Source organism: Atractosteus spatula, chromosome 1 (genome assembly GCF_055471065.1).
Source record: "Atractosteus spatula isolate fAtrSpa1 chromosome 1, fAtrSpa1.hap1, whole genome shotgun sequence".
Lineage (NCBI taxonomy): Eukaryota > Metazoa > Chordata > Actinopteri > Semionotiformes > Lepisosteidae > Atractosteus > Atractosteus spatula.
Window position 1 is genome coordinate 44,717,285 of NC_142706.1, and position 24,720 is coordinate 44,742,004.

The following is a 24,720-nucleotide window of genomic DNA, read 5'->3' on the forward strand; positions in this document are numbered from 1 at the left end:
CCTTAGTGTATTTACAATGATTTTGTTAAAATGTTAAACACTTTGAAACATGAGAATTAGGTTCCTATCTGTGAATGACACTTTTTTTCTGATCTTAAATCTTTTAATTTTTCCAGCATACACTAAACTGTAAGGATTTTAGATTGTCTCTTATATGTAAAAAGTGATCAAAGGTGGGGCAGTGAAAATAAATTTTTGTAGTGGAAGTATTTCAAAGAGTATTTAAAACAGGGAGACTTACCAATAGACTTGATGTTTATGATCTGCATCAGAAAACACAAATTGATTTATTAGATTATGCACTCTCTTTTAAGAAAATAATAGCATGTTAAAATATCAATATAATTTTAGAACATTTTGTTGACTGTTTTTTAGCTCTCAGGATGACAGAACATCCATCCACCTGCTTTCTAACCACTTTAATCCAGTACAGGGTTGTGGGGGAGCCGGTGCCTATCCCAGCAAGCAACGCGTGCAAGGCAGGGTACACCTTAGTGATGGGCAGGATGCACACAGATACAAACACGCACACACTCACACCAGGACCAGTCTTCCTAAAAGCCAGTTAACTTACCAGCATGTCTTTGGAGGAAACCAGAGCACCCAGTGAAAACCCATGCAAACGTGTAAAGGATATCCAAATGTCATACAAATGGCACCCCATGAATTGAACCCAGGGCCTCAGTGCTATGAGGCAGTAATACCAAACCCCGTGCCACTGTGGTACCCATGACAGAACATGTAGAAGCAAAAACAAGAATTTTCAGTAGCTGTTTTGAGCTCTACGACTAAGTATCTCCTTCCTGTTCTTATCCCGTGCCCTGGCATGGGCAGAATGATTCCATTCATCAGGGTAGCCTTGTTTCTTGAAGTTGTGCCATTGTAATTCTAGCACGGTGTGATCTTGCAGTGTTCTGGTGGAAAAGCGACACGCCCAGATGAGCTTGCAGGAGCAGGAAAACTTGTTGGCTTTCAAGGATTTCATCAATGTGTTTCTGAGTTATAAGGTTGCCTTCAATCTTCGCCGAAGGCGTTCTTGTGTTATAGGATATTCCTCCCCATATCGCTGCACTTCCACCACACAGCCTGGTGATCTGAACAATGCAAGTCACACTGTCTGCAGTGTTTTCCATAAGGTCTGCCTTGGGAAGACCAGCATTCATTGGTGAATTAAGCGCCCCACCACTCTGCCTCCCTCCACCTCAGATGTTCTCTGGACCACTGAAGGATGAGTGATAATACAGTCTCTCTGTTGTCCATGGTACCACTGAATGGCCACCAAGCATACAGATCATTTCTGTGCAGGTTACCAAGCTACAATCCCCGTGTTCATTCATGGGATATTTTGGATGTCTTTTTGGAATGTCTTGCATTGTAACCAGGGTAATAGAAACTGTCAGCTTTAAAAACATGGCTCTAGGTTGCTGCAAACACCTCCAGCCCTTTGTGTAAAGAAGTGCCTTCCCTTCTGAATTTTAAATGCGTTTCCCCTTTGTTTCCATTTGTGTCCTCTAGTTCATGTTTCACTGTTAATTTTTGGGGTTAATTTTGCCAATGCCTTTGAGGTTTTTAAATACTTGAATCAGGTCCTTTTGAAGTCTTTTCTGTTTGTGACAACAGAGTCAGTTCTTTTCTTCTTAAAGAACATTCCTTTAAGCATGGGAATGTATTCGGTTTCAGAGTGGCAATCTCATTTTTGTAGTATAGTGATCAAAACTACACAATATTCAAGGTCTTACTTGGGCATTGTACAATTTCAACAAAGTATTGCTTGATTTAAATTTTAGACTTGAAGTGTTTGTTGTGTCTTAACATTGTAATCTTATATGATTACATGCAGCACCAAAAGTCTGCCTTTTCACATTATATGGAGGATGTAAATGATGTGTCAACATACTGAAAACATCTCAGTCATTTTTAGAAGTTACTTCTTTGGGTTCTGTGTTTCCCATTTTACACATGTATGTAACCAAAATTTGTACTGAAAAATTCTGTTGCAGATTCTGCAATTCTGATTTGCTCATCCTCTTTTTTGCAATCATATGCAAATTTCAGCAGTTTACTCACTGTATCTGAATTAATACTGATAGAAATCACATCAGGACAGTTCAGTAGCACAGTGGTTAGCACTGCTGAGTCACAGTGCTGGAGCCCTGGGTTCATTTCTAGACCTGGGGTGCTATCTGGTTGGAGTTTGTCTGTTCTCTCTGTCTTAATGTGGGCTCCACCAGGTATTGAACGAATTGGCTCCTGGGAAAATTGGCCCTGGTGTGAGTGTGTGTCTCTATGTCTACTGTGCAATTGACTGATATTCCATCTGCAGTGAACCCTACCTTGTGCCCGTTGCTTGCTGGGATAGGCTCTGGCTAATCTACAACGTTGAACAGGATGAAGCTTTAGGAAATAAATGGATGGATGGACAAATCATATTATTCTGCTAATTACATTATCCTAGTTTGAGCATTCAGCCCTGTACTTTATTTGTCCTGTCCATTAACAAGTTCTTAATCCAAGTAATCCATTTCCTTGAACCATGAAAAAATATGGTGTACAATACCACTGTTCATTGTCTTATATCACTTGATGATTTGTTCATTGATATAATGATTGTCTTTCTTTATCAAGCAAAGATGACACTGCAACAAAGAGGTGTACAGTATATATAACAGCGCAGTGCAGGTGAACTCACCTGGAGAAATCATTGATGTTTCTTCACACATTCAAGCTCTTTCATGCTGTTGTTCCAGTAGAAAATGGTTCATAATCTAGACTAGTTTTGTTAATTGGCATGAAAATATTTATTTACTGGAGGTTAGAATTATGAGTTTTGTAAAAGTGCCCATTTTCATTATTTTAGAAAGGTCTACAGGGCGATGTTGTACAGATGGACAATTCTGCAGCACAGAGAGCCAAGAAAAAGTCACTTTGCTTATTTTACTTTCTAAGTTTGGCTTATGGGAGTCTGCATTTTCCTAATCTTTTTTCACAGAATCCTGAAGTCTGGCGACAGCTGTCCTGAGGCATGCCTTCAAAACTCCTGCACAGACTCCACAGGGACTTAAGGAGGCATTCTGAATGGTAGAGTCAAGGACATTCAACTGAGAATGAGCTGAGGAGTACTGCACTTACTGTTCCACTAGGATGATGTGAAGCATTACTAATCAATATTAATAATGCAAAAAACACAACACAAACAGACATTTGGAGTCCCATCTGAGATGCAGTCTGAAAATGAGTGATTGGCGTTCCTCATCTCTGTAATCAAACATTGTTCCTCAGTTGTTTAAAGGCAGGAAATAATGTGTCAACATAATCACGTACGGTAATTATAATGTTTTAGGTGAGGAAATGACATCAGGAGTGATCATGAATTACTGACAGCTGTGTCTGATTCAGCTTGGCTGTTGTCATCCCTACCAAACTTTTACCAAACTCCATTAACATTTTCAACATCAGTGTTTCGTATCTTATATTTATGTTTTGTTTTTTCTATCATTATGCAACACTTTGTACAGTATATGTCTTTTTGAATCTGACTTGCTATTGCTGCAATGTTAGCTAATATTTGTATCATGTGTAAACTTCACAAGTTTATTGACAGAATCAAGACAATCGATACAAATTAGGAAAAACACTGATCCTAATACAGATCCCAGTTGTACAACACTAATTACATCACCATCATTAGACTATTCACCTCTTATCTCTGTTTTCTGTGAAGTAAACATTTCTTTGTCTAAATACATTTGTTACCTACTATGCCTATTGCCTTCAATTAAAAGGTTATTCTTTTATGTGGAACTTTGCCAAAAGACTGAAAATCTAGTATGTCATACAGTATGTTCTCTTTGTATAAATTACTGTTTTTGCTTGTTCAAAGAACTTTAACAAATTAGTTCAAGAAGATCTAAGTTTTCTAAATTAATATTGTAATATACCGACATTAATAAATTAATACACTGATAACCTCTTGTTTGGAGTTATCATCTCCATTTCCTTGTGCATAATAGACGTAAGGCTTATTATTTTATAACTACCTGTTAGGGTTTTTTACCTGTTTTGTGACTTGGTGCTATATCACTAATTTTCCATTAAATTGGTTACTCAATAACTCAATAACAGTCTCGAGTGAACATTGAAAGGTTTTTTTGTTAGCAGTCTATAAATAACATCCGTCATTTCCTTGAGTACAACTGGTACAATGCTATCGGGTGAGATAGAGATGAATTTATCTTAAGTGTTTCTAGCACCTGTAAGACCTAAACCTCTTCTGAACTGATACTATTTAATCTAGTACTTTGCCCTTTCTCAATCTATAGCATGTTGATGATTACATTCTTAGCAAATATTTTAGTGAATTATTAATTTAAAACATTTGCCATTTCCTTTTTACCTTCTAAAAGCAGTTTTATCAGTTGATCCACTTGGGAGCCAAAGTATCAGTAATTTTGACAACTGAATATGTAACATGGCTATTTACTGTGTAACATGATGTTAATTATATGGAACTTTTCAAAAATATTTAATTTTTGTATTTCCAACACAAGAGAATTTCTTTAAAGAAATCTCTGGTACTGATAACAGCCATGCTATGTGGCATCAACGTCCAACATAATTCTAAGTATATTGATAGTTTCATATATTCTAGGTCATAAATCAATTCAGACATGGTGACCAAAATCAAATCACCTTTTCTTTCCTCTAAGGTCAGGGACACAGAAGTAGAAGCCCAAGGAGTGCACTGTATTTTTACAATATGGATCATCAAAATATCCTCCTACTGTAAAGCCCTCAATACAAAGCCTTCCTGGCACGTTTTGAACAACAATAGTTTAGTGTACACAGAAATAATAATAATAATAATAATAATTGCTTACACTTATATAGCGCTTTTCTGGTAATGGGGACTCCCCTCCACCACCACCAATGTGCAGCCCCACCTGGGTGATGTGACAGCAGCCATAGTGCACCAGAACGCTCACCACACACCAGCTATCAGTAGGGAGGAGAGCAGAGTAATGTAGCCAATTCATAGATGGGGATTATTAGGAGGCCATGATTGGTAAGAGCCAATGGGAAATTTTGCCATTGCCATTGGCACCCCTACTCTTTTCGAGAAACGCCCTGGGATTTTAATGACCACAGAGAGTCAGGACTTCGGTTTTATGTCTCATTCGAAGGACGGCGCCTGTTTACAGTATAATATCCCCGTCACTATACTGGGGCATTAGGACCCACATGGACCGCAGGGTGAGCACCCCCTGCTGGCCTCACTAACACCTCTTCCAGCAGCAACCTTAGTTTTTCCCAGGAGGTCTCCCATCCAGATACTGACCAGGCTCACACCTGCTTAGCTTCAGTGGGTTGCCAGTTGTGAGTTGCAGGGTGATATGGGGGGTGAATAGCAGGATGAAATACACAAACAGACTCAGTATAAGGACTTATTTATGGTACACACTCTCTGTTCCTAGGTCTTACCAGAAAGTACTGATGATCTGATTTCATCAGCATTACCACAGGTGTCCATGATATCTGAATTTAAATATTAAAACAATTCTAATTTTGTTGGACAGTATGTTTCAAGAATACAAAAAGGACAGATGCCTGCAGAAATTAGTAGTGCATAGCTCTGGAACTCCTTGAAGTCATACTGGGAAGTAGGGCTGAAACTGCATCAGTGCTGATGCATAGGGAACTGAATCCCTTGCATGACTAATGGGCTTTGGAGGACTGTGCATAACATAGTTGATTCCCTGCCATGCTGCATCATAGTCTTTTTTGATGGATGCTTTTGTTTCTTTGTTTAAAAAAATCTAGAATCTGCAATTATTTTTGTTATACCCAACCAAACTGGAATATTCAATCGTCTCGGCCACACACAGAGGAGGATAAAGAAGTGAAGGCGGATCTATTTGACGCCACCCGGCTTTGAGCCACTTGCCTTTCAATATGCCAGAGGTCCAGGCTGCACAAGCCTGGTACCAGAGGTTCAGTGCTGACTGGGGGAGAGGCGCATCCTTCACCCCCAGCCCTGCATGCCTGGAAGCACACAGGAGGCCACAGAGGTTCCCTGTGTCCCTGCCGCAGAGAGGGCCCTGGCTAATCCCATGTTGCTCAACAGGTTGTGCGCCACCTCTCAGGGACTCCCAGTCACAGTCGATTCGCGCCATCCAAGCGCAAACCCATGATCACATGAGCCCAACCTGCGTTTCGCCAGTGTAGCCGCTCAGGAGGTCCTTGATGGATGCTTTCACAAACAGTTCCTTCAAGATGGCTTTTGGCAGAAGACAAAATTTGAATCTAAAAACCAGATAGTCAGTGCAAAAAAAATGGAACCAGATGTGGAAATAACATACAGTAAAAAGAAGCAGCCCTTGAAAGACACGCTTTTTAAATGTTCTGTCCTTTTACTTTGTCTATAGGGACTAGGTTGCTAAAGTTTGATTGTTCCACTTTAGAATTAAAACTTTGATGCGATACCAGTTCTGCTTTATAATTTTCCAGATTTTAATTGTCTTTTTTAAGCATTTGCCTCTTATTTTACCCATTTAACAAAATTGTACATCTTCATTACTTCACATCATTTATATCTAACACAACCAGTTCTCTAGTTGCAAGACTAAGAGAAATTCTTTACATTTCTAAAGGTCTTGGATATCTTTTCATATCCATAAGTTCCCTTTTTACAATTAATATCAAGGAAAGCAGCACAGTGGTTTAGTGGTAAGTATTGCTGCCTCTCAGTGCTGGGGCCCTGGGTTTTCCTCCCATAATGCAAAGACATACTGGCAGGTTAATTGACTTCTGGGAAAATCTGACCTGGTGTGAGTGTCTGTGTTTGTGTCCCCCATCTTGCATCCATTGCTTGCCTGGTAGAGCTCCAACTACCCTGGAACCCTGCATTGGATAAAGAAGTTAGATAATGTATGGCTGGATGAAGGAAAGCTGTGTTTCAGTTGTTAGAACTGTTAGAACAGTTTTAAAAACAAATCTGTTCGTCACTATGCCTTATGTAGCACTATTGAGCTCAAGAATCCTAATGTTCTTTTTCAGGTAGAAATACGTTAACTAAAAAAAAACTCCTGAGTACAGCTCTCCTAAAACAGTTGCCACAAAATACAGAGGAAGTTAATGGAGAAATGAATATCTTCTTTACAGGACAATGGAAAGCGACTACAGCATTCTATAGTGAGACTGCATCTTTTTGAGGCCAGAGGATGGGCAGATAAAAATTCCCCACAATCCCCAGTAGATAAGGGCGGGCAATGAGGGCAGAAATGGGGGTAGTTAATGGATGTTAAGCAATGAATCCCCAGGAAGGGAAGATTTATGGCCCATACTTATTCTAGGGCTGGATATATGGCCAATTGTGTGAGACAGGCCTTTTTTATCTTAGCATGACTTTTTGGTTTTCCTCTTCAGTACTTTTGTTTGTGGTGCCAATGTTGTTTTACCTGCACATCGTTGCAGTGAAACATCTCCCGAAGAGCACCTTCACAGTTAAGTGTCTAGAAGGTACACAGATGAGGTTTTTCAGGTGTGATAATGCCGCAGTGCTTTGCCCCTTACCAATGCTCTTAAAAGGACTGTTTTTTTTTGAAGACACTAAATGTGAGGGAATAGCTTTGCATTGCAAAAATGAATCTTGAAAACAGCTCTCAACCTGTAATACCAAATTGGCTGATGTATTTTTATTTCAGCCTTCCAAGCCACCCTTCAAATATATTTTTCCCACTTATCTGTTTTTCACAGAGCAAGCACATCTAGACAGATGTGAAGGAGAGGAGACTATCACATCAGCACATTCCATTCATTTTTTGTGTTCCTAGCAGCGGTTTTCTTTTCTCTGGACTTCATCAAGCTAAAGATCTCAGCGGACCAGTTTTTCAACATGCTTCACAATTCCTGATGAGATGGCATTAACACATCTCTGTTGTACCAGGCATATTATTTACATTACAGGGGTGGAAACCAGGGGGAATTGCCTTTAGAACTGGGAACAAGAGGCACTTTTATACACCGAGGGTTGTGGTAGTCCGGAAGATGTTCCCCAGCCATGTTGAAGCCGACATCCTTGCCTCTGTCAAGATGTGGGTAGATGAGATCAAGTAGCTACCGACAGCACAAGCTAGATGGATTGAATGGCGTCCTCTCATTTGAAAATGTTCTTATGATCTAACTGACCTGACATGAAGCTCAAAATGTTTTCCAGAGAACAATAGGATTTGGCATGGAGCGGTATTTTGAACAAGCTGTATATCCTGTGTCTGGGACAGGTTGCTCCCAATACAAATAGCTTGAAGTTGTGCAAGCAATTGGTAACAAGTACATCGTAACCACAAACATTGTTTTTTTTTAAACTATGACACCAATGGTGTTTATAGTTGTACAGCTGGCAGCCAGTGTCTGGGCTCAGTAGCTGACGCCTGCCTAATTGCTGCTGGCTGTTTTTTAGGAGGCCTGGAGACCCACTGCAATAACACAGTGAGATAATTAGACTCTTCCTGAATAACTTCACCGGAAAATTGGGACCAGTGACTTCAAAGGTTTTGAATGACAACAAGAGCCGAGGATGGAAAAAACATTAGGGCAGCCAGGTGGTAGTTTGCTAAAGACGAATCGAAATAAGCTTTTTTGTTTCGGGAAGAGACAACTGTTTTCACAGTTCCAAAATCCATCTGTACAAGCACCTCTGTCCGATGCGCTGCATCATTGCACTGTCTATTGTTATGCTAATCCCTCTGGGACACAGTTGTGCAGAGTTTTGCAGATCGGCACAATTGTTGGGGCAAAAGAATCCATATGAGTAAACAAGTATGTAAAAGTGCACATCTGCCACAGCATCGCTGTATCTCTGCTGTTTCAGCTGCTGAGTAAACCGAAATGTAGAAATAAAAACAAAATCATGACAAAAGAAGTTCAATGTCAGCAAAAACTGCAAAGAAAAATAAAAAAAGATAAATAGACAAAAGATTTAAAAAAATAAAAATATGTTAATTGCAAAATAATTGAGTAAATACTTACTAGTGCCAGCTTTCAGCGATTACAGTTGTCTTTGTTTGCTTAGGTTTGACCGGCTTTGCACCCTGGGAAATTTACATTTAACTTTGGTCACCCATACAAGTGCTCATTTTCAGCTTTCAAGTTTCAATTAAAAATATTCACTTAAAAAAAACATGTATACCCTTCCATCTATTTTCTTACCACTTTATCCAACACAGGGTCACAGGGGAGCCATCACAGCGAGCAGCAAGAGCAAGGCGGGATACATCCTGGACAGGATCCAGTCCATCAAAGGGCAGACACACAGATACAAACACACACTCACCAGGGCGAATTTTTCCAGAAACCAATTAACCCACCACAGTATGTCTTTGGACTGTGGGAGGATACTGGAGCACCTAGAGGAAACCCATATGAACATTGAGAGAACATATAAACTCCACACAGACAGCACCCCCAGGCGCTGAACTCCAGGCCCCAGGTACCGTGAAGCAGCATAGCATTTCCACCATACCATTGTCACCCAAAACGTCATTGATAATTCAAAAAAGTGGCACATCATTGGAAAGGGGTGAAAACGTTTTCAAGGTACCCTATATTTATGTGAGCACCAACATTGATGTGAGCTTGACTGTTGGTGCAGTTTATTCTGACATGTAAATGTGCATCAAGCACTTCCGAGCTACCTCCTAGTCCACAATTTCACAGTTAGAATTACATTTTAAAAGTCCGTCTTATACTGCTAGTCTGTGAAACCAGTAGGAAGATGCAGTCTGATTGCAGCTGAAATCAGGAGCAGCTGAAAAGACAGTAATTAATGGTGCAAAGCAGCAAATGCCAAACAGAAAGTAAGAATGGCGCTTTTTTTTCCTTAAATATCTAATAAGTATGTTTACGTATATGATTTTTGTAGGGAGAGTTCTGCTTATTGTAGTGGAAAGATTTTGTATGTACACTTACAAAAGCAACGTTGCTTTTTACCCGAATAAGTTGTAAAGTTAGCGTACAAGGATAATCATACTTCTACTCCAGTTCCATCTCTGCATACTGTTTCTTTTATACAGTCACATTTCTGAGGATCCCAGTGGTAATTAGTTAAATGTTTTAGAGTCATCAAGGAGCGTCAAGACATTTCCTGTGTTTTGCTGTTACTAAAGCTGTTGTCCTCATTTAGCATACAAGAAAGCATTATTACTTTAGGGTGTGGGAATGCTAACAATGCACGGCAATATCGCAGTCCCACAACATTCGGCAATGTTAGGGCAATTGTCGGTCTGGCTTCTAACCAAGATATAGTCAAATTCCCCTTGTCAACAGCACCATCTGATAGGCCCCCTGGGGAATTTTGCTTGAGGAGGAAAACTGCTCATAACTGTATCTATTCCTCTTCCCCTGAAAGAAGGAAAATAAAAAGATGCCCAACATCTCTGTCCAGTACCATCTTATCCAAAATACACGTTATGATAAGGGGACAATATATCCCGCCCTGCTGCTTTTATGAGCTGGTGTCTGCCTGGGACTGTTAACTGACTGATTGACCTGCAGGAGAACTTGCATGTCATGATCTCACTGCAATTAGTAACCCAGTGCGGCCATTACACAGAGACAAAAGAAAGTCTGCAAGTCTCTTCTGGCCTTCTTGGACTCTGAGCAGATGGCATTATAGAGGCCTCTAACTAGCCTGATTCCTTCCTGTTTATGTATGTTTGTTCGGCTCCTTTGTGTTCTTTCCCCTTGTATTCAGTGAAGAACAGCCTTGAAAGTGTGAGTTTTTATTTATGTTTTATTTTCCATCTGATATTTGATCTGTCAACAACTTACTGACCCCATGCCCCCCGCCTTCCAAACAAATCTACTTATCCATATCAACTTTGCTTTTATTTCCCTGCTTTTACACCACATCTGAAATCATAATTTGTTTTTTTTACCTTCCACTGCTCTTAACTAGGATACACCTGTCTCTCACCTGGAGCACTTGGCAAACGACTGGAACACAGGATATACAGCTTGTTCAAAATACCGTTCCATCACTGGAAGTGGAAAGAAAGTTGTGGAATGTTGTGGAAGCCGATACCCTGCCTTCTCTGAAATATATGGATGAAGTGCTGGAACCAATGAGCTTGATAAGCAAAATGGTCACCTCTTGTTTGTAATCTTTCTTCTGTTCTTAAAAAACACATGGCTCAATGGAAGCTGGTTATTAGTTTCAATCATAACACATGTGGCTCTGAGTATCGTTGCTGTTAGCCAAGATGTGAACACACTTTAAGCAATGCCAAATACTAAAGGTATTTGGGTGGGTATAGTGTGAAAAATATACTATTTGGTTAATTTGTCATACTGTATGTCATTTGGTTAAAAACAAGAAATCCTATAGCAGATTTAAAATGATTATTTTTAGTCTATTCTACTATTATGTAGAATGGACAATAACCACACGCATTTTTAATGCTGAAACCCATGCCAGTTTGACAATTTTTTTATTTGATTTATGAAGGTTTGTATAGTGTACACTGAAAAAAAAGGAAAGAATTTCAATCTTGACCACCTACAAATAAATAACATAAATCTAAAAGTTTAGAAGCAGACAAAATAGCTAAGATACTGTTCATTCATTACAAGAAAAGTTTTAATTTTTTCAAGCTGTAAACGTGCTCTGTTTCTAAAAATAATATTTCCTTTATATATTTTATATAATAAAAATATTGCATTGTTTGATGAAACAGAACATGGATCAATGACTGCCATAAGTAATAAAAATCTCTTTGACAGGACCGCCAGAAGTAGTTAGGTAATGTTTTCTTGAGCCAAGCAGAAAAAGAAAAAAATACATATATAAGTGCTTTAGAAATTGCACATTCTAGACACCTCAGATTTGCCAAAAGAGCTGTCTTTCCGAAGCCATTCTGACTGTGTTTATCACAGTGAGCAGCCTTTCAGTCTGTGAATGTCCATGCACGTTGATGTCTTGTGTAAATTCAAAATGAAGTCTTTCGTAGTTATTCATAAACAGATGTTTGCCTGGGCTGGCTGGGACTCAACATGCTGTCTGGTGTTCTGAAGACTTGAGCTCTTCCTTCGTGCTATTCCTACAATTCAAAACATAAACACACAAATATCACACAATGAACAGAAACAACTGTTAAAAATCAGAACAGAAGAACTTTATGTTTGACCTTCAATGGAGTTTACATTATGAAGCCCAACATTTAAACCTCTATCTGCTGTTCTAAACTCTTCCCTCTGTATTAAATCAGGGAGGCTTATAAATATGTTTTTATTCAGTCTACTGACAGTTTGATGTAACTCAGGGAAGTTTATAATTTGAAAGAGGGCTGAGGATGCTTGCTTTATTACTAAAGGAGAAATAATTTCTCCTTCAAGCATTGGTTTGAAATTCATTTGCGGATTCATTCATTTTTAGGATTTTCTCTTATTATGATCTTTAAAGGGACAGTGTCTCAAAGGCTATTGTTTTTTTTTTGCTATTAAAACTTGCTTCATTTGGCTTTGCCATCCTGCGATTTTTTCCATCGTGCACATCACACTAAAGTACTATATAAACGTAATGATTGGGCAGTTTCATGTGTCCTTGGTCAGCGGTTCACTTTAATCATATTGCAGGACATACAGTATGTGAGCCCTAGTTACTCTGAGTGAAGACCAATTCTATCTCATAGAAACTGTAGACAGGATGCATTTATATAGAGCTTGTCATCCCAGAGGATTTTACATAAAGAAAGTTGTCCACTTCATCCACCACTGAAGTGCTGCATCCACCTGGGTGACACACAGAAACCACTATGCACCAGTAGCCCCACTTACACGACAGACCAGGCGAAGCAGGGAAAAATTATATCACTATTTTCACTAGGGACATTCGGAGAAGCAGGATGTTGCAAACCATCAGTGTGCAAAAGGTTTCAAGTGCAAAAGAATATGGAGTAATCTCCAGGTTGCTTGTAATAGCCCCGACAGGAACAGTGAGTAATATGCTCATCTCGCTCAATGGTTGCAGTATTTACAGTACTGGGGCTCTCAAGTCTTTTCGACCATTTTTCATCCTTCCCTATGATCACAGCCTCTTTGTTCTGGAGAAGGTACCGCTACATTTCTTCCTAACTGATGACAGCTGATCACAGACAACCTGCCAAGTAACATCTGATGTGCATTAACTGGATGTCGATCATTTAATACCATTATAAAATACAGTGATTTACCTGTATATATACACAACGTATAATAGTATAATGATTTCATAACTGATTTAAGTTCAAGTACTGCACAGTTATTTCTAAGCTTATGAGAATAACATTCACAGCAAAGTACAAAGCTTTTTAGTGGAGACAGTTGAGAACTTTCTGCATAGTTTTTGCATTTACGTTTTTAGAATAAGGATACATTTTGGAAGCTCCTGTGGTTTATAGGTAATACGCACTGACACATGGAGTGGCCATGGGCAAAATGCGCTGTTTTTTCTTCTTTTTTTCATTTCAATTACAAAGGAAAGAAGGGGTGGTTTCAATTAAATTTCTGGCCCTTTATACTTCAGCTACTACACACTCACCAAAGCTTTGAGGTTCAAAAGAAACAAATACCCCAAAATAATCAAAACATGAATACGCAATGGCACAGGAAAAGAAACAAAATAGATTTAAAATTATTTATTAAATTTCCTTTTTTATGTTCCTCAAAAGAAACATTTGGAACTGTGGACGTTACCTGTTTTCCATGGTGTAATTTCCTCGGAAATCTATCACACATTTTTATTTCTCATCTCTAGCATTTTTCACTAGTGATGATACAACATTAAAAATATAGATTTAATTTTAATTTTAAAACTGCAACAGTTCATTCTAAACTTGCAAAAGTCCAATCTACAGAATGGTATGAAACTAGTTTCTGACCTTAATTATACACACTGTATACCTGAACTATTACTCTCGAAATGTCTCATCTAATTTTCCATACTGGGTTCATCAGTCCCTATGAATGTATTTATTTGGAAGATGGTGCCCTAGCTCACACTGTTTGTTTAATGCAAAGATGGCAAGAATGTCAGTGCTTTGCAAATAAGCCATTGTCTGGCCGGTGACCAGACAGGGACCTACAGCCTATGGCCTGTCCCTTTCAGATCCTTGTAAAATCATCCCATCTTACTCACTTACAAGGATTCTCTCACACAGTTCAGGTGCCAGGATGAGCTTCACTCCCACAGAGATAACTGCTGATCGCTTCCATACATGTGCTTCCAGTGCAAGTGCACTGCTTTCCTGTACAAAGTAAAGTTGGCACCCCAATCAACTAAACCCATTCCAATTTTGCCAATGATGTATAAACTTTCAAAATAAACAGGACATAGACAGGCGCTCTTTCCAATAGTGGACATCTATTTACTCATACTATATATACTGTAGTCTCAAGTCTCACTGTCAAACATTTACTTCAGTACTCCATTCATCTTCTAACTGCTTGATCCAGGTTACAGAGGAGCCAGAGACTATTCAGACAAGCAATGAGCACAAGGCAGGACACACACACTGGGACCAGAGTTCCCAAAAGCCAATTAACCTAACAGTAAATCATTGGACTATGGGAGAAAACTGAAGCACCTGGACAAAAGCCATGGGAACATGAGGAGACCATGCATACTCCACACAGACAGCGCCTCAGGAACTGAATCCAGGGTGCAAGGTAGCAACACACCAATGCACCACCCTTACTTCAGTATTCGTTTGGGAAAAAACAATGAAATCATTGAGTGATGGAAAAGCATACAGTGATCTGGGCTTTTGTTCATACAGAAAGCTGCTTCTTGGAATCAAGACGCTTCATACAGAACTGAGGCAGACAAAACACCATGTGCTCATGGCAGATATTTTTAGCAGGATAACCAATGCCCAGTTTGGATCATGCTTGGAGGTGGACTAGGAATCGAGCCAGGTCATCCATTTCAGAGCACTGTCTTTTCTTTTGCTCCTATCGCCCAGTCTTTAGGATTCATAAAGCAGATGGCTTGTGATGAACCAAACTGGAGGAGAAACAACTCTGCAGCGATGCTAATCCTACCAGCAGTGGTGTCTCGTGTAATCGTGCTGTCAATAACTAGGTATTAGTTTACTTCTCAAGGAAAACTCACCTTCACCGAAATGTCAGTAAGTTAACTTTATCACTTAGTTGTACTAAACCACTCATACTGACTTTTGTTAGGTAGACAGCACAGCAAATTCCATGTACCGTATGTCATCAAACATATTTCTTCTGGAAACAAATCTTTTAAGGTCTTTCACCATCCTTTCATTTGCAGAGTCTGACATGTTTGGGGATTTACTTTCAGACAGTGAAGAAATTGTGGAAAGGTGTAATCACTCACTTCAGACTCTCCAAAACGAGAGTTTCTGTTATCTGATGGAACCTATACAACGGACTATCCTGATACCTCCCAATGTTTTTTTTTTAATTAGAAATGTATTTTATGCTAAAGAATAACAGGACGTTTGATTACCTTTAAACGTGTGATTGTTAAAAAAACAGCAAAAACCTACAATAAAAAACACAAGTATGAAATCGTGTTAACAGCAGGAACACATTCGAAGTAGGTAAGAATAATCAAGCAGAACTTCACCCCAACATTGCTAGAAACAAGCATTAAATCAATTCAGAAGGATCATGAATGAGTTCTAGGCGTAGTTCCCCTATCTCCCGAACTAACACATACGGCAACGTTTTAAATTTCAAGCTGCTTTCCCTGCAGCTGTTACAGTCCGTTATTCTTAGAAGAAGAAAAAATGGACATAACTAAAGTGGTATAATAAATCAGCGGTCTACATAAATACATTTATAATGCATCAAACACTGCAGATCATTAATTTGAAATAAGCAAGGGAATCATTTTTAAACTCCACAAACGCTCATTCAAAACCTTCTTAATGAGCCCCGGACTGTAACTTTTTTCCCGTTTTCTCCCGTCGTTGCGAGTGTTCCCTCAGACTTGCAGGCTCGCTCTAACAAAGGGATTTTTTCATGACCCCCCCATCTCCATCCCCCCCCCGGCCTCTGTAACAGCTGCTCTCAGTGTTGTATCCTGAGTGATGATGAGTGTTTTTTATTTCAAAGTGTTTTTTTGGAACAGATGGCCAGGGGAGAGCTGGGGAATGTGCCAGCGCCGCGCTGGGGAATGTGCCAATTCCTGCAGTGAGTGAGTGCTTTGGGTTCCAGCTCGCGTGCCTTCACCCTGCCCTCTGCCCTAAGTGGCGCCAGCAGGACTTCCCAACTAGCGCTATGAACATCTGGAGTCTGGGACTGCCAGGAAAAAAAGGGGGAAAAAAAGGCTCAGCTAGTTTCCTACTGAATGAGCTTACACTAGGTTAGCTTATACAGTCAAACTCGACTGAAGGGGTTTAAAAAGACGCCAAAACATACAGTGAAGGTACATTACGCTTAAAGCAATTTTATAAACACTGAAAAAAAAAACCTAACAGTATGGATTACTTTGAACAACTGCTACCCGTCCTTGCCAGGTTTAAACGAAAATAGATTTGCCGAGTACAAAATGTGTCAGCATGAACCGGTTTATTTTTGTACAGCCGAGTATACAAAATGGCGTATACAAACAGCTTTACATACCTCTATTTGTCTGATTGGTTTGATTAAACAACAACCAGTTGCTAAATCTGGAATAAAGAAATAATTGTACGGTGACCGGTGCTTTAGTTTAAAAAAAATGTTCTCGGCGCAAGGAACTGGTCCATTCGTTTTATTCTAAATGCAATCAAAATCCTACCTGCTTGGTGTTAGGCATATGCTTTAATTAATAAACCGGTGGAAACATATATACTGTATAGAAAATATACAGTATCCATCAAGCTGACTCAATTGCACAGTTGGCAGAACACGCCTTAAAGGAATTACAACTAAAGAACACAAAAACGCGACGAAAGCGTCAAAGATCATGGCAAATCACACACAGTGTGGGGTTTGAGACGTAGAAGTAAAAAAAATGTATTGTTCTATTGAACACAACAACACATTGAGGAATTCCATATTCAAGATATGCAGAAACCGAAAAGAATTTTGCACTAGCGCTCATATACTGTACAGTCTTCATTAATTTAGGTCGCAGGTAGAAATATCGGATTGTGATCAGGAGGAGTCTTCGTTTGTATATTTTGTCGCCCACGTCTGCTATTGTTAAATGTATAGCAGTGCAAATTGATTAACAGCACCATTTATAGTCCCACAATAGCGGGACTATAAAATGAGTTCTTACTACCTAAAAAGGACTTGTGTTGAATTTAAATGCCTGTTGGTTAATTGTTCGCGACTTCTGTGGTAAGTGTAATTTTGCTGTATTTTGGGTGTGTTTTTCATTGAGCGGGTTGGGTTGGACCCATTTCTGTTGGTTAAAAGAAAACACTGGTAATCACATTCAATAGCTGCACTGGTGTGTCCTTGGGCACTGTCATTTCAGTTGTACACATCTATGAGTAAAAGAACAGCATTTGCCATTTAAGAACAACACTATAGTATAATACACACACAGAGAGACCCATGAGGGCTGTTAAAAAATGATGTCAGGACAGGTAACCTGCAAGGGACAATATATACTGCACATACAGTATAAGAAATAAAATAATTTAGAATAACATCACTGAGTTAAATCAATGCACCCCAAAGAGGTACACCAGATATATCTTCTATATTAGGCTCAAAGTAACTTGTAACACCCCTGTGTGTGCGCACTCGCGCGTGCTTGTGTGGTATGTGTGCGTGTAATAAAAAATACCTTCCAGATTTAGCATTCTGAACATCTGGATTTGGAGGCTGCCAGAAAAAGATGTGATGGGCTAGCTTCCTACTGAAATAGCTTACATTACTACTGACACTGAATAGAATAAACAATAGCAAATAGTATTCTGACAAATATTTAACAATTTTTTTCCAAAGTAGTCATATAAACATCTGGATCCTTGAACTGGTAACCATAGAAAGAGAATCGCAATACTGAGTTACATCTTCAGGAAGAAAAAGAAACATCCTGCCACCACAGTTACGACTGCAAAACTGAAGAAAACAAACGCACAGAACTCAGCTTCAGTGAAGTTCAATGAAGGGCACTGCTTAAAAATGTCAGGGCTACACAAAGGGACAATGTTTGCAAGTGAAATATAACATCTGTGCTACTCAGAAAAACATGCTTACTTAACAAAGGGTAAACTTTAAAATTCCTATTCTTAGTTATCTGCTTTAATATCATAGAAAGGATAACATTTTCATGGCAAGGGAAGCTTTATATGTAGTAAAAGGTTGTTTATACCAAAACAATCAAAATCAATACAATCATTCTAAACAGGTTGAAGGGAAATTTGTGAAATTCCAGATAGCCAGTTAGCCTCACTGACATTTATAGGAGGATTATGATTCGCTTACGATTTCTTCTAATAAAGTTCAATGTGTGTATCTCAAATTTTGTGAAGAATTCACAGACAAATCTTGCAAAATATTTAATTCGGTACTGTATGATCTCACGCTGGCGACTTTACCTGCCTTCCAATCAGCACTAGTTTCAGACATCCTCAGTAAAACTAAAATGTCTAATTCACTTGTTCACTTAACCTGTTGAAAGCAACTACTGTATTTGCTGTTTTATGGGCAAGTGTGTCTATTTTCTAAAGGCTTAAGTTTCTAAAACTAAAGGGATATTTCCCTAGAGCCTTTTAATTTACAAATGGTTTGTTGTCCAAAAAACTCAAGCATTCCTCAGTTGAAATGATTTAGTAATAAAGTATTTTATCATCCATCTCTGTTTTAAAAACATTCATTGTTCATGGAAAAAATATAGTAACTTCTTTTATTATTAACCTTAATAATTCTAATAGTGAACAAGTAGCAGGGACAAGAACAATTAAAACATTATTAATCAGCCCTTGCCAACAGCAAACATCTGGACTTAGTAAGAACCAGAATTTTGTATCCCCGCTACTGTAACATATCAAAATGTGTCATGAAGTGACATCACAGCAACTGATTACAAACAAACAACATACCCAAAACGAGTCAATTTCTTATGAATATATCCAACAGCTGGCGCATGTTACAACATGCAGTTATTTTCAGTTGGATCTCTTACTCTCCATGTTCTGTTAAAAGATCACATCAGTAATTGAATCCATGTCTTTCAGAGGAGCAAATATTGTATAACTGAGAAAACGCCCTGCACCCATGACACTTGCCTTGCTTGTGTTAACTGTGGACTAAAGCAAGTCTCATTTATAATCTTTTAATCCTTTAAGTACCACTATTTATTAGTTTAACATTTTAAATTTGTTTTTTTTTAAATATACATCTCACAAGTAATGATCTCTTGCCAGCCTGGCCACATACTGTATAGGACATTCCTGAAACCCTAATGATAGAACTGAGGTCCATAAGAAGAGTGAGAAGCGTCATTTTCCATAGAATTTATAAGATACTCGTGTAATTATTCAAGTTTTCTGGGTGAGGTATGAGGCATGAGGAAAAACATATTTTTTACCTAGTGTCACAACACAATGGATTGTAATATACAGTATACAGTATGTTAAATAAAAAACTGCATAAATGAGATAGGAGCAAACTGATCTCTAAATGAAACTTTAAACGTGCTGGATAACTCGTGATACCTGTGTAAACCGAATGCTGTAAGAAGTCTGAACATGAACTCAGTGGCCAGACTGCAGAAAAGCAAGCAACAGCAGTAGCTGATGCTAGTTAAAGCGTTAATGTAAAAATAAAATGTCTCCCAGCCTGGGTCTTATTCATGCATTAAAAATCCTGCTGATTTATGGTAAACCCTGACATCTGGATCCAGGAGAATGCTGAGGGAAGTTCAGTTCAAGTTTACAGAACTCCCATTGTCATAAAACTCTGCACAAAGGCATCAATCACCTCCTTTATTCACCCATGCCTCATTTTTTCTTTATTTTCTGGAGGAAAGCTGGCGGAACACTGAGTTTCCTTTCAAATACCACTTGATGATGATTTAATTTAATTGGATCTTTGTTAAGCAACGTAAAGGAATGCATTCGTTAATTAGACAGAGTGCATTCCTTGGAATTCCCAGTGCCACTGTTCTCAGTGAAAGCCATTTACAGTCACAGCTGTAAAGGTGACTATGTTGTGTCAGATCTGAGTGATAGAAAAATATTTTTTCGACTTCAAAAAGCTGCTACTGAAATACAACATTATTGCCGACATATTGTATCCATAGCTGAATATTTCCTGCAAGAATTTACAAATACACAAACCTTTCCGGGCTCCTTGAAGAAAAGAAGCTTTTGCTATAATAAGTCAGAAAATGCTGAAGCCATAAGCATTTGATTTTAACTGAAGGGCCCTGCTAACAACAAAATTCAAAATGGTGTTTTATGAGGTATGTCATATACTGTACATTTCATGCTTTACATTCATGACTTAACAAAATCCAGTTCAGCGTTTCTTTCACTGCTGTATGAACAGATGTTAACAAAGAGGAATGAAGACTGGTAGATGACACAAGGTAAAAGAATAACACTCTTATTTAATTATGCAAGCCAGCCGGATTCACATTCTTCTTTATAATATGGACTTGGAGATTGCGCTAGCTGTATTCATGCTTGCAGTACATATGTACAAAGTGTTGCTTTGGGTAAAAGCAACAGGCAAATGAATAAATATTATTAATAATACCCGTGCATACAGCTGGCCATTTACTGGAGCAATCGGAGTGAATTACCTTGCTCAAGGGTATAGTGGCAACATCCCAGCTGAGAATCCATGGCTCTGCTGTTTGTTGTCCAGAGACTAGAATACTGCTCCACACGACTGGCAACATCAGGGTTTATTTTTGCTCTATATACTCTTGCCCTGCTTCTTATATCTCAGCCTCAAGTTCTGATATTGAGTTATAGTTCCATGCCAACAGTGTGTAATAATAAGTGCTGTATCTCGCGTGCCTTCGTCTCCCTACCTGCTTACCTTTCTTTTCTTTGACCTGCCCTCAGCCTGCAGCGTCCGAGTGCACTGCTCCACACATTCAGAAAAGCTCATGTTGCTGTGATCGGAGGTGTAATCTAGGTCAGCCAGCTGGGCCAAAGAAAGAATATAATTGCAAGCAATTCTCAGTATGGCCAGTTTAGACAACTTCTGTCCATAGGAATAGCAGGGCACCTGGAAGAAAAAAAGTAAATGATAAGTCATTAGGAAAAAAACACTGACTCGTGTGTTTACAGCTTTAGATCTTTTTGCCGTCTTCAGCATCATCTGAAAAGTAGCAGTTTTTTTTTAATTCTTTCAGGAAAGAAGTCAAAGAATACTGGCTGAGAGAAAGGAAAATACACCAACCAGGTTGCGACACCAGCAGTGAGCCTCTTTTCCTTACATGCCTTGTCACATGAGTTTTGTATCACTACCAGTTACACTTCCTTTTCATCAGAACTGACAAAGCTGTTCACAGGAGTGAACATACCCATAACAAGGGTAACATCTGAGTTAACCTGCAGTGCTTTTAAATATCCATCTGTAAGGCTAGGGTGTACACATGATAATAAAAAAAGAGTTGCTGTTATAGTTAAAATGGTTAAACGGATAACATATAAACAATGAACAACGAGACTTCATAATCAAATCTGGATTTTTTCTGAACTATAGGCCTAGTAGGTGCAGTACTTTCCTGAAGAATTAAAAAAAAACTGCACGGAACTGAATTCACAGTTTTGGTTAAATGAAACTGTGCTGTTTTACATTTGTGCAAAAACGCTGTAAATCAGTATGGGCTGAATACTTTCCCCAACCACCCAAACAGACACAGTCCAAACTCCCACTGGCTAAGACAGAAGCCTCATCTATCACTACACTGTGTGGGCTGGGGGGTTTGTTCTCCTCATTCTCCATACAGAAACAAGCAATAGAAAGTCATCTGAAACCACTGGAAAGCAGCCCTCGAAGGCAGTGTTGCTAGAGTCTAACGCCAACAGTTCTCTTCATTAGCTAGTGCTCACATCTGCCCAAGGCCATTCCACCTTCTTCTTCCAAGAGTCTTCTTGGTTTTCAGCAGACTCAGAAGAAAAAAGTCAGATGTATCTACAATGTTCGGGTATGGAGGACATGGCTCAGCTCTAACAGACTCTGCCTTGATTGACTCTGTGTTGGTTTGGGGGCGACTGGGAATCCACACTTTATTTTGTCACCAAGGGACCTATTCAATTAAATTGACTTTATACTAAAGTCATTACGTGAAAGATGACCACCAAGTCTTCAAAATGCAATGATTACAAACCATACAGGAATTTTGCATAATACTGCACGTAGACTGTTAAATTTAACCTTTTATTTTGTTATTTCTTAGTGCCACTAGCAAGCTTGAAGATTATCAGAATTGCCATAAGTCCCTCCTTGTGCAATTTAATAGCCTATAAAAATACGAAATGTCTATAACAGTAAAAATGAATGTTGAGTAAATGAAGAAGGGATTTAAATGTTGCTTAACTAACTGCCTTAAGGGAAAAAATAGTATTTTCCTTAAATCATGAATAGTGGTAAAACCTTTATTTGAATTACGCTTTTTGCATTAACTCTTCTCAATAATTGCATTTTCAGTAAGAAAAAAAAACAAAAAAGAGGTTGTAATTGCCATTCATTTGTTGCCTGTGACAGACTTAAAGCACAAAAGATTCAGTGTTGCTGGAATTTTTCATGTTGTAATTTGCTGACCTTATTTTTGCATTGGGAATTCAAATATTTTAAGGCTCCTCAGGGATACTGGTGGGTTGGCTCAAGAATGGCTGTTTGGAATCATATGGAGACTTGACTATCCTATAACTTTTTCTGAGCAATTTTCCAGAAAGTTGAAAGGTTTAGAAATACAGGTGGCTTAATTCCAAGATGTTCCAAGATGAGTTTAGATTTTACAGCATGGCATTTAATCAGTAGATATCGGTGCTGTTAGGAGAAAAATTAATCCTTGTTTTTTGCCAGCACTGAAAGTTATGTAAGCATATTGTCAAACTGCATCACTTCAACGGGAGTAATAGAGTAACGAAATATGAATAATATGCATATAGAAATATGTAGACAATAACATGTTCATGGTGCGATCACACTGAAAGCATTTTGTATCTCGGTTTCCTTTATGGAAAAAGGTAAAGTAGAACATTTCCTGCTACTACCACAATCTGGCTAGACAAAAGCACAAGACTATATAATATTTTTCAGATCATACTTAGTTTACATACTTTTACACGAACATTATACAAAACAGTGGAGCACATTTCTGTTGTTTTTAAACAAACGCCTTAGGATTTATAGTAAATCTGAATAAAGTAGCAAAAGTCATATCAATTAAAAAAAAACTACTATTCACTGAAATACAAATGCATTTTGTTCAAACAACATAGTGCTTCATAATTGTATGCCGTTGTCCCGGTGCTAACTTCGGAAGACCAGACGCTGCAGGTACTGTAAATGAAATCGTTATGTAGAAAGATTAACATTAGTATGGCCCCTGAAACAGATGACAGTCAAATCATTCTTAAATTTAAGTATGATGAAAACCCCAGCTGGACAGCAAGCAATCTAATTGGGAAATACCTGCTTCCTCAGCGCCTCAAAAGCGGCACTGATGGTATGCACTCGGGTCCTTTCCCTGGCATTTGCTAGCAGCCTCCTTGTCTGCTGAATGGCTTTGATCTCGGTGACGACGCCAGAAGTTTCACCCAACCGTTTCCTAGGCGATGCAGTGGGGTCGCTATTATTATTTCTGTACGGTGACTGTGAGACTGAGGTGTAGGAGCTTTCAGAGGGATGCTGACACAAAAGTATTCTCGACTGAAGTGCCTGTTCTTGGGAAAATGACTGCTGATGGTCATAGCCGGTGACCGGCGTTGATCTTGAACCAAATGTGTCTTTACCTATAGGAACCGGTGACTGTGACGGAGCGTGCTGCCCTGTTAATACAGGCAGTGCTGTAGTCCTCATGTCAATAGCTGTGTTCGAGTTTCTTCTTAGGTGAACGACGTGATCCAAACATTTGGAAGCTCCAGTAGCTCTCTCCTGCAGCGATTCCTCATTAGAGTTTCTCCCAGTCCTTTCTATCAAGTCACCTAACAAGTGCTCACTCATCTTGGGGTCCTGTTTGAAACTTTTAATTCCATTAATATGCTTCACTGCATCCTTGCTTTTCCGTTTGAATTTTTTCATCCCATGTATTTCCTTCCCATAAAGACTCTTCCAGTTGCCCTCACCTAGAAGTTGTGGGTTCTTCATTTTCCCACCTCAAAAAAGAAAAAAAATAGGAACAGGGGATCTAAAAATAATAACAATCCTGCAATCTGAGGCAAAAATACCTACAAGGTTCAACTGTGGAAACTACGCGCCCTGTAATAGTAACGCTTTTAAATGCGCGAATCTTCTGCAGAGTGCATACATGCGTGTGACTCCTGTGGATTCAGAGTGTCATCTGAAGTCCCTGCCGCATTGCCAGCATTTTTAGTGAATGCGCTCGGAGATCCATCTGTATTTGTTTAGCCTCAGTTTACACAGAAGCCCCTGTTGGTGAGATCAGTCAGCACGCCGCCTGCAGCAGGGAGACCGCCTCACAGCCAACGGGCTTCCTAGCACTTCAGTACAAATATTGCGACTAATTTAAAGCTGCAGCGTTCCAATGCGAAACAAGAACAACACCCCCATTAGACATTAGTGATG

At 39.0% G+C, this 24,720-nt stretch overlaps 1 protein-coding gene across 1 annotated transcript; it reads right to left on the reverse strand.

Annotated features, from left to right (window-relative positions):
- Positions 1-11,445: 11,445 nt before the first annotated feature.
- Positions 11,446-24,477, reverse strand: atoh8 (atonal bHLH transcription factor 8). Its single transcript, XM_088915275.1, has 3 exons — positions 23,608-24,477; positions 20,998-21,189; positions 11,446-12,092 (listed from the first exon to the last, which is right to left on the reverse strand). Exons 1-3 carry the CDS (start codon positions 24,280-24,282, stop codon positions 12,087-12,089), a joined length of 873 nt encoding a protein of 290 aa, XP_088771401.1. The 5' UTR covers positions 24,283-24,477; the 3' UTR covers positions 11,446-12,086.
- Between the last annotated feature and the right edge of the window lie 243 nt (positions 24,478-24,720).

Bases quoted from the DNA above. Each gene is read 5' to 3' on its own strand.
- atoh8 (XM_088915275.1), bottom strand. From the start codon at position 24,282: ATGAAGAACCCACAACTTCTAGGTGAGGGCAACTGGAAGAGTCTTTAT. The intron at 21,190-23,607 runs GTATTTCCCAAT...TTTTTCTTCCAG, and splicing joins TTGAGGCGCTGAGGAAGCAG to GTGCCCTGCTATTCCTATGG.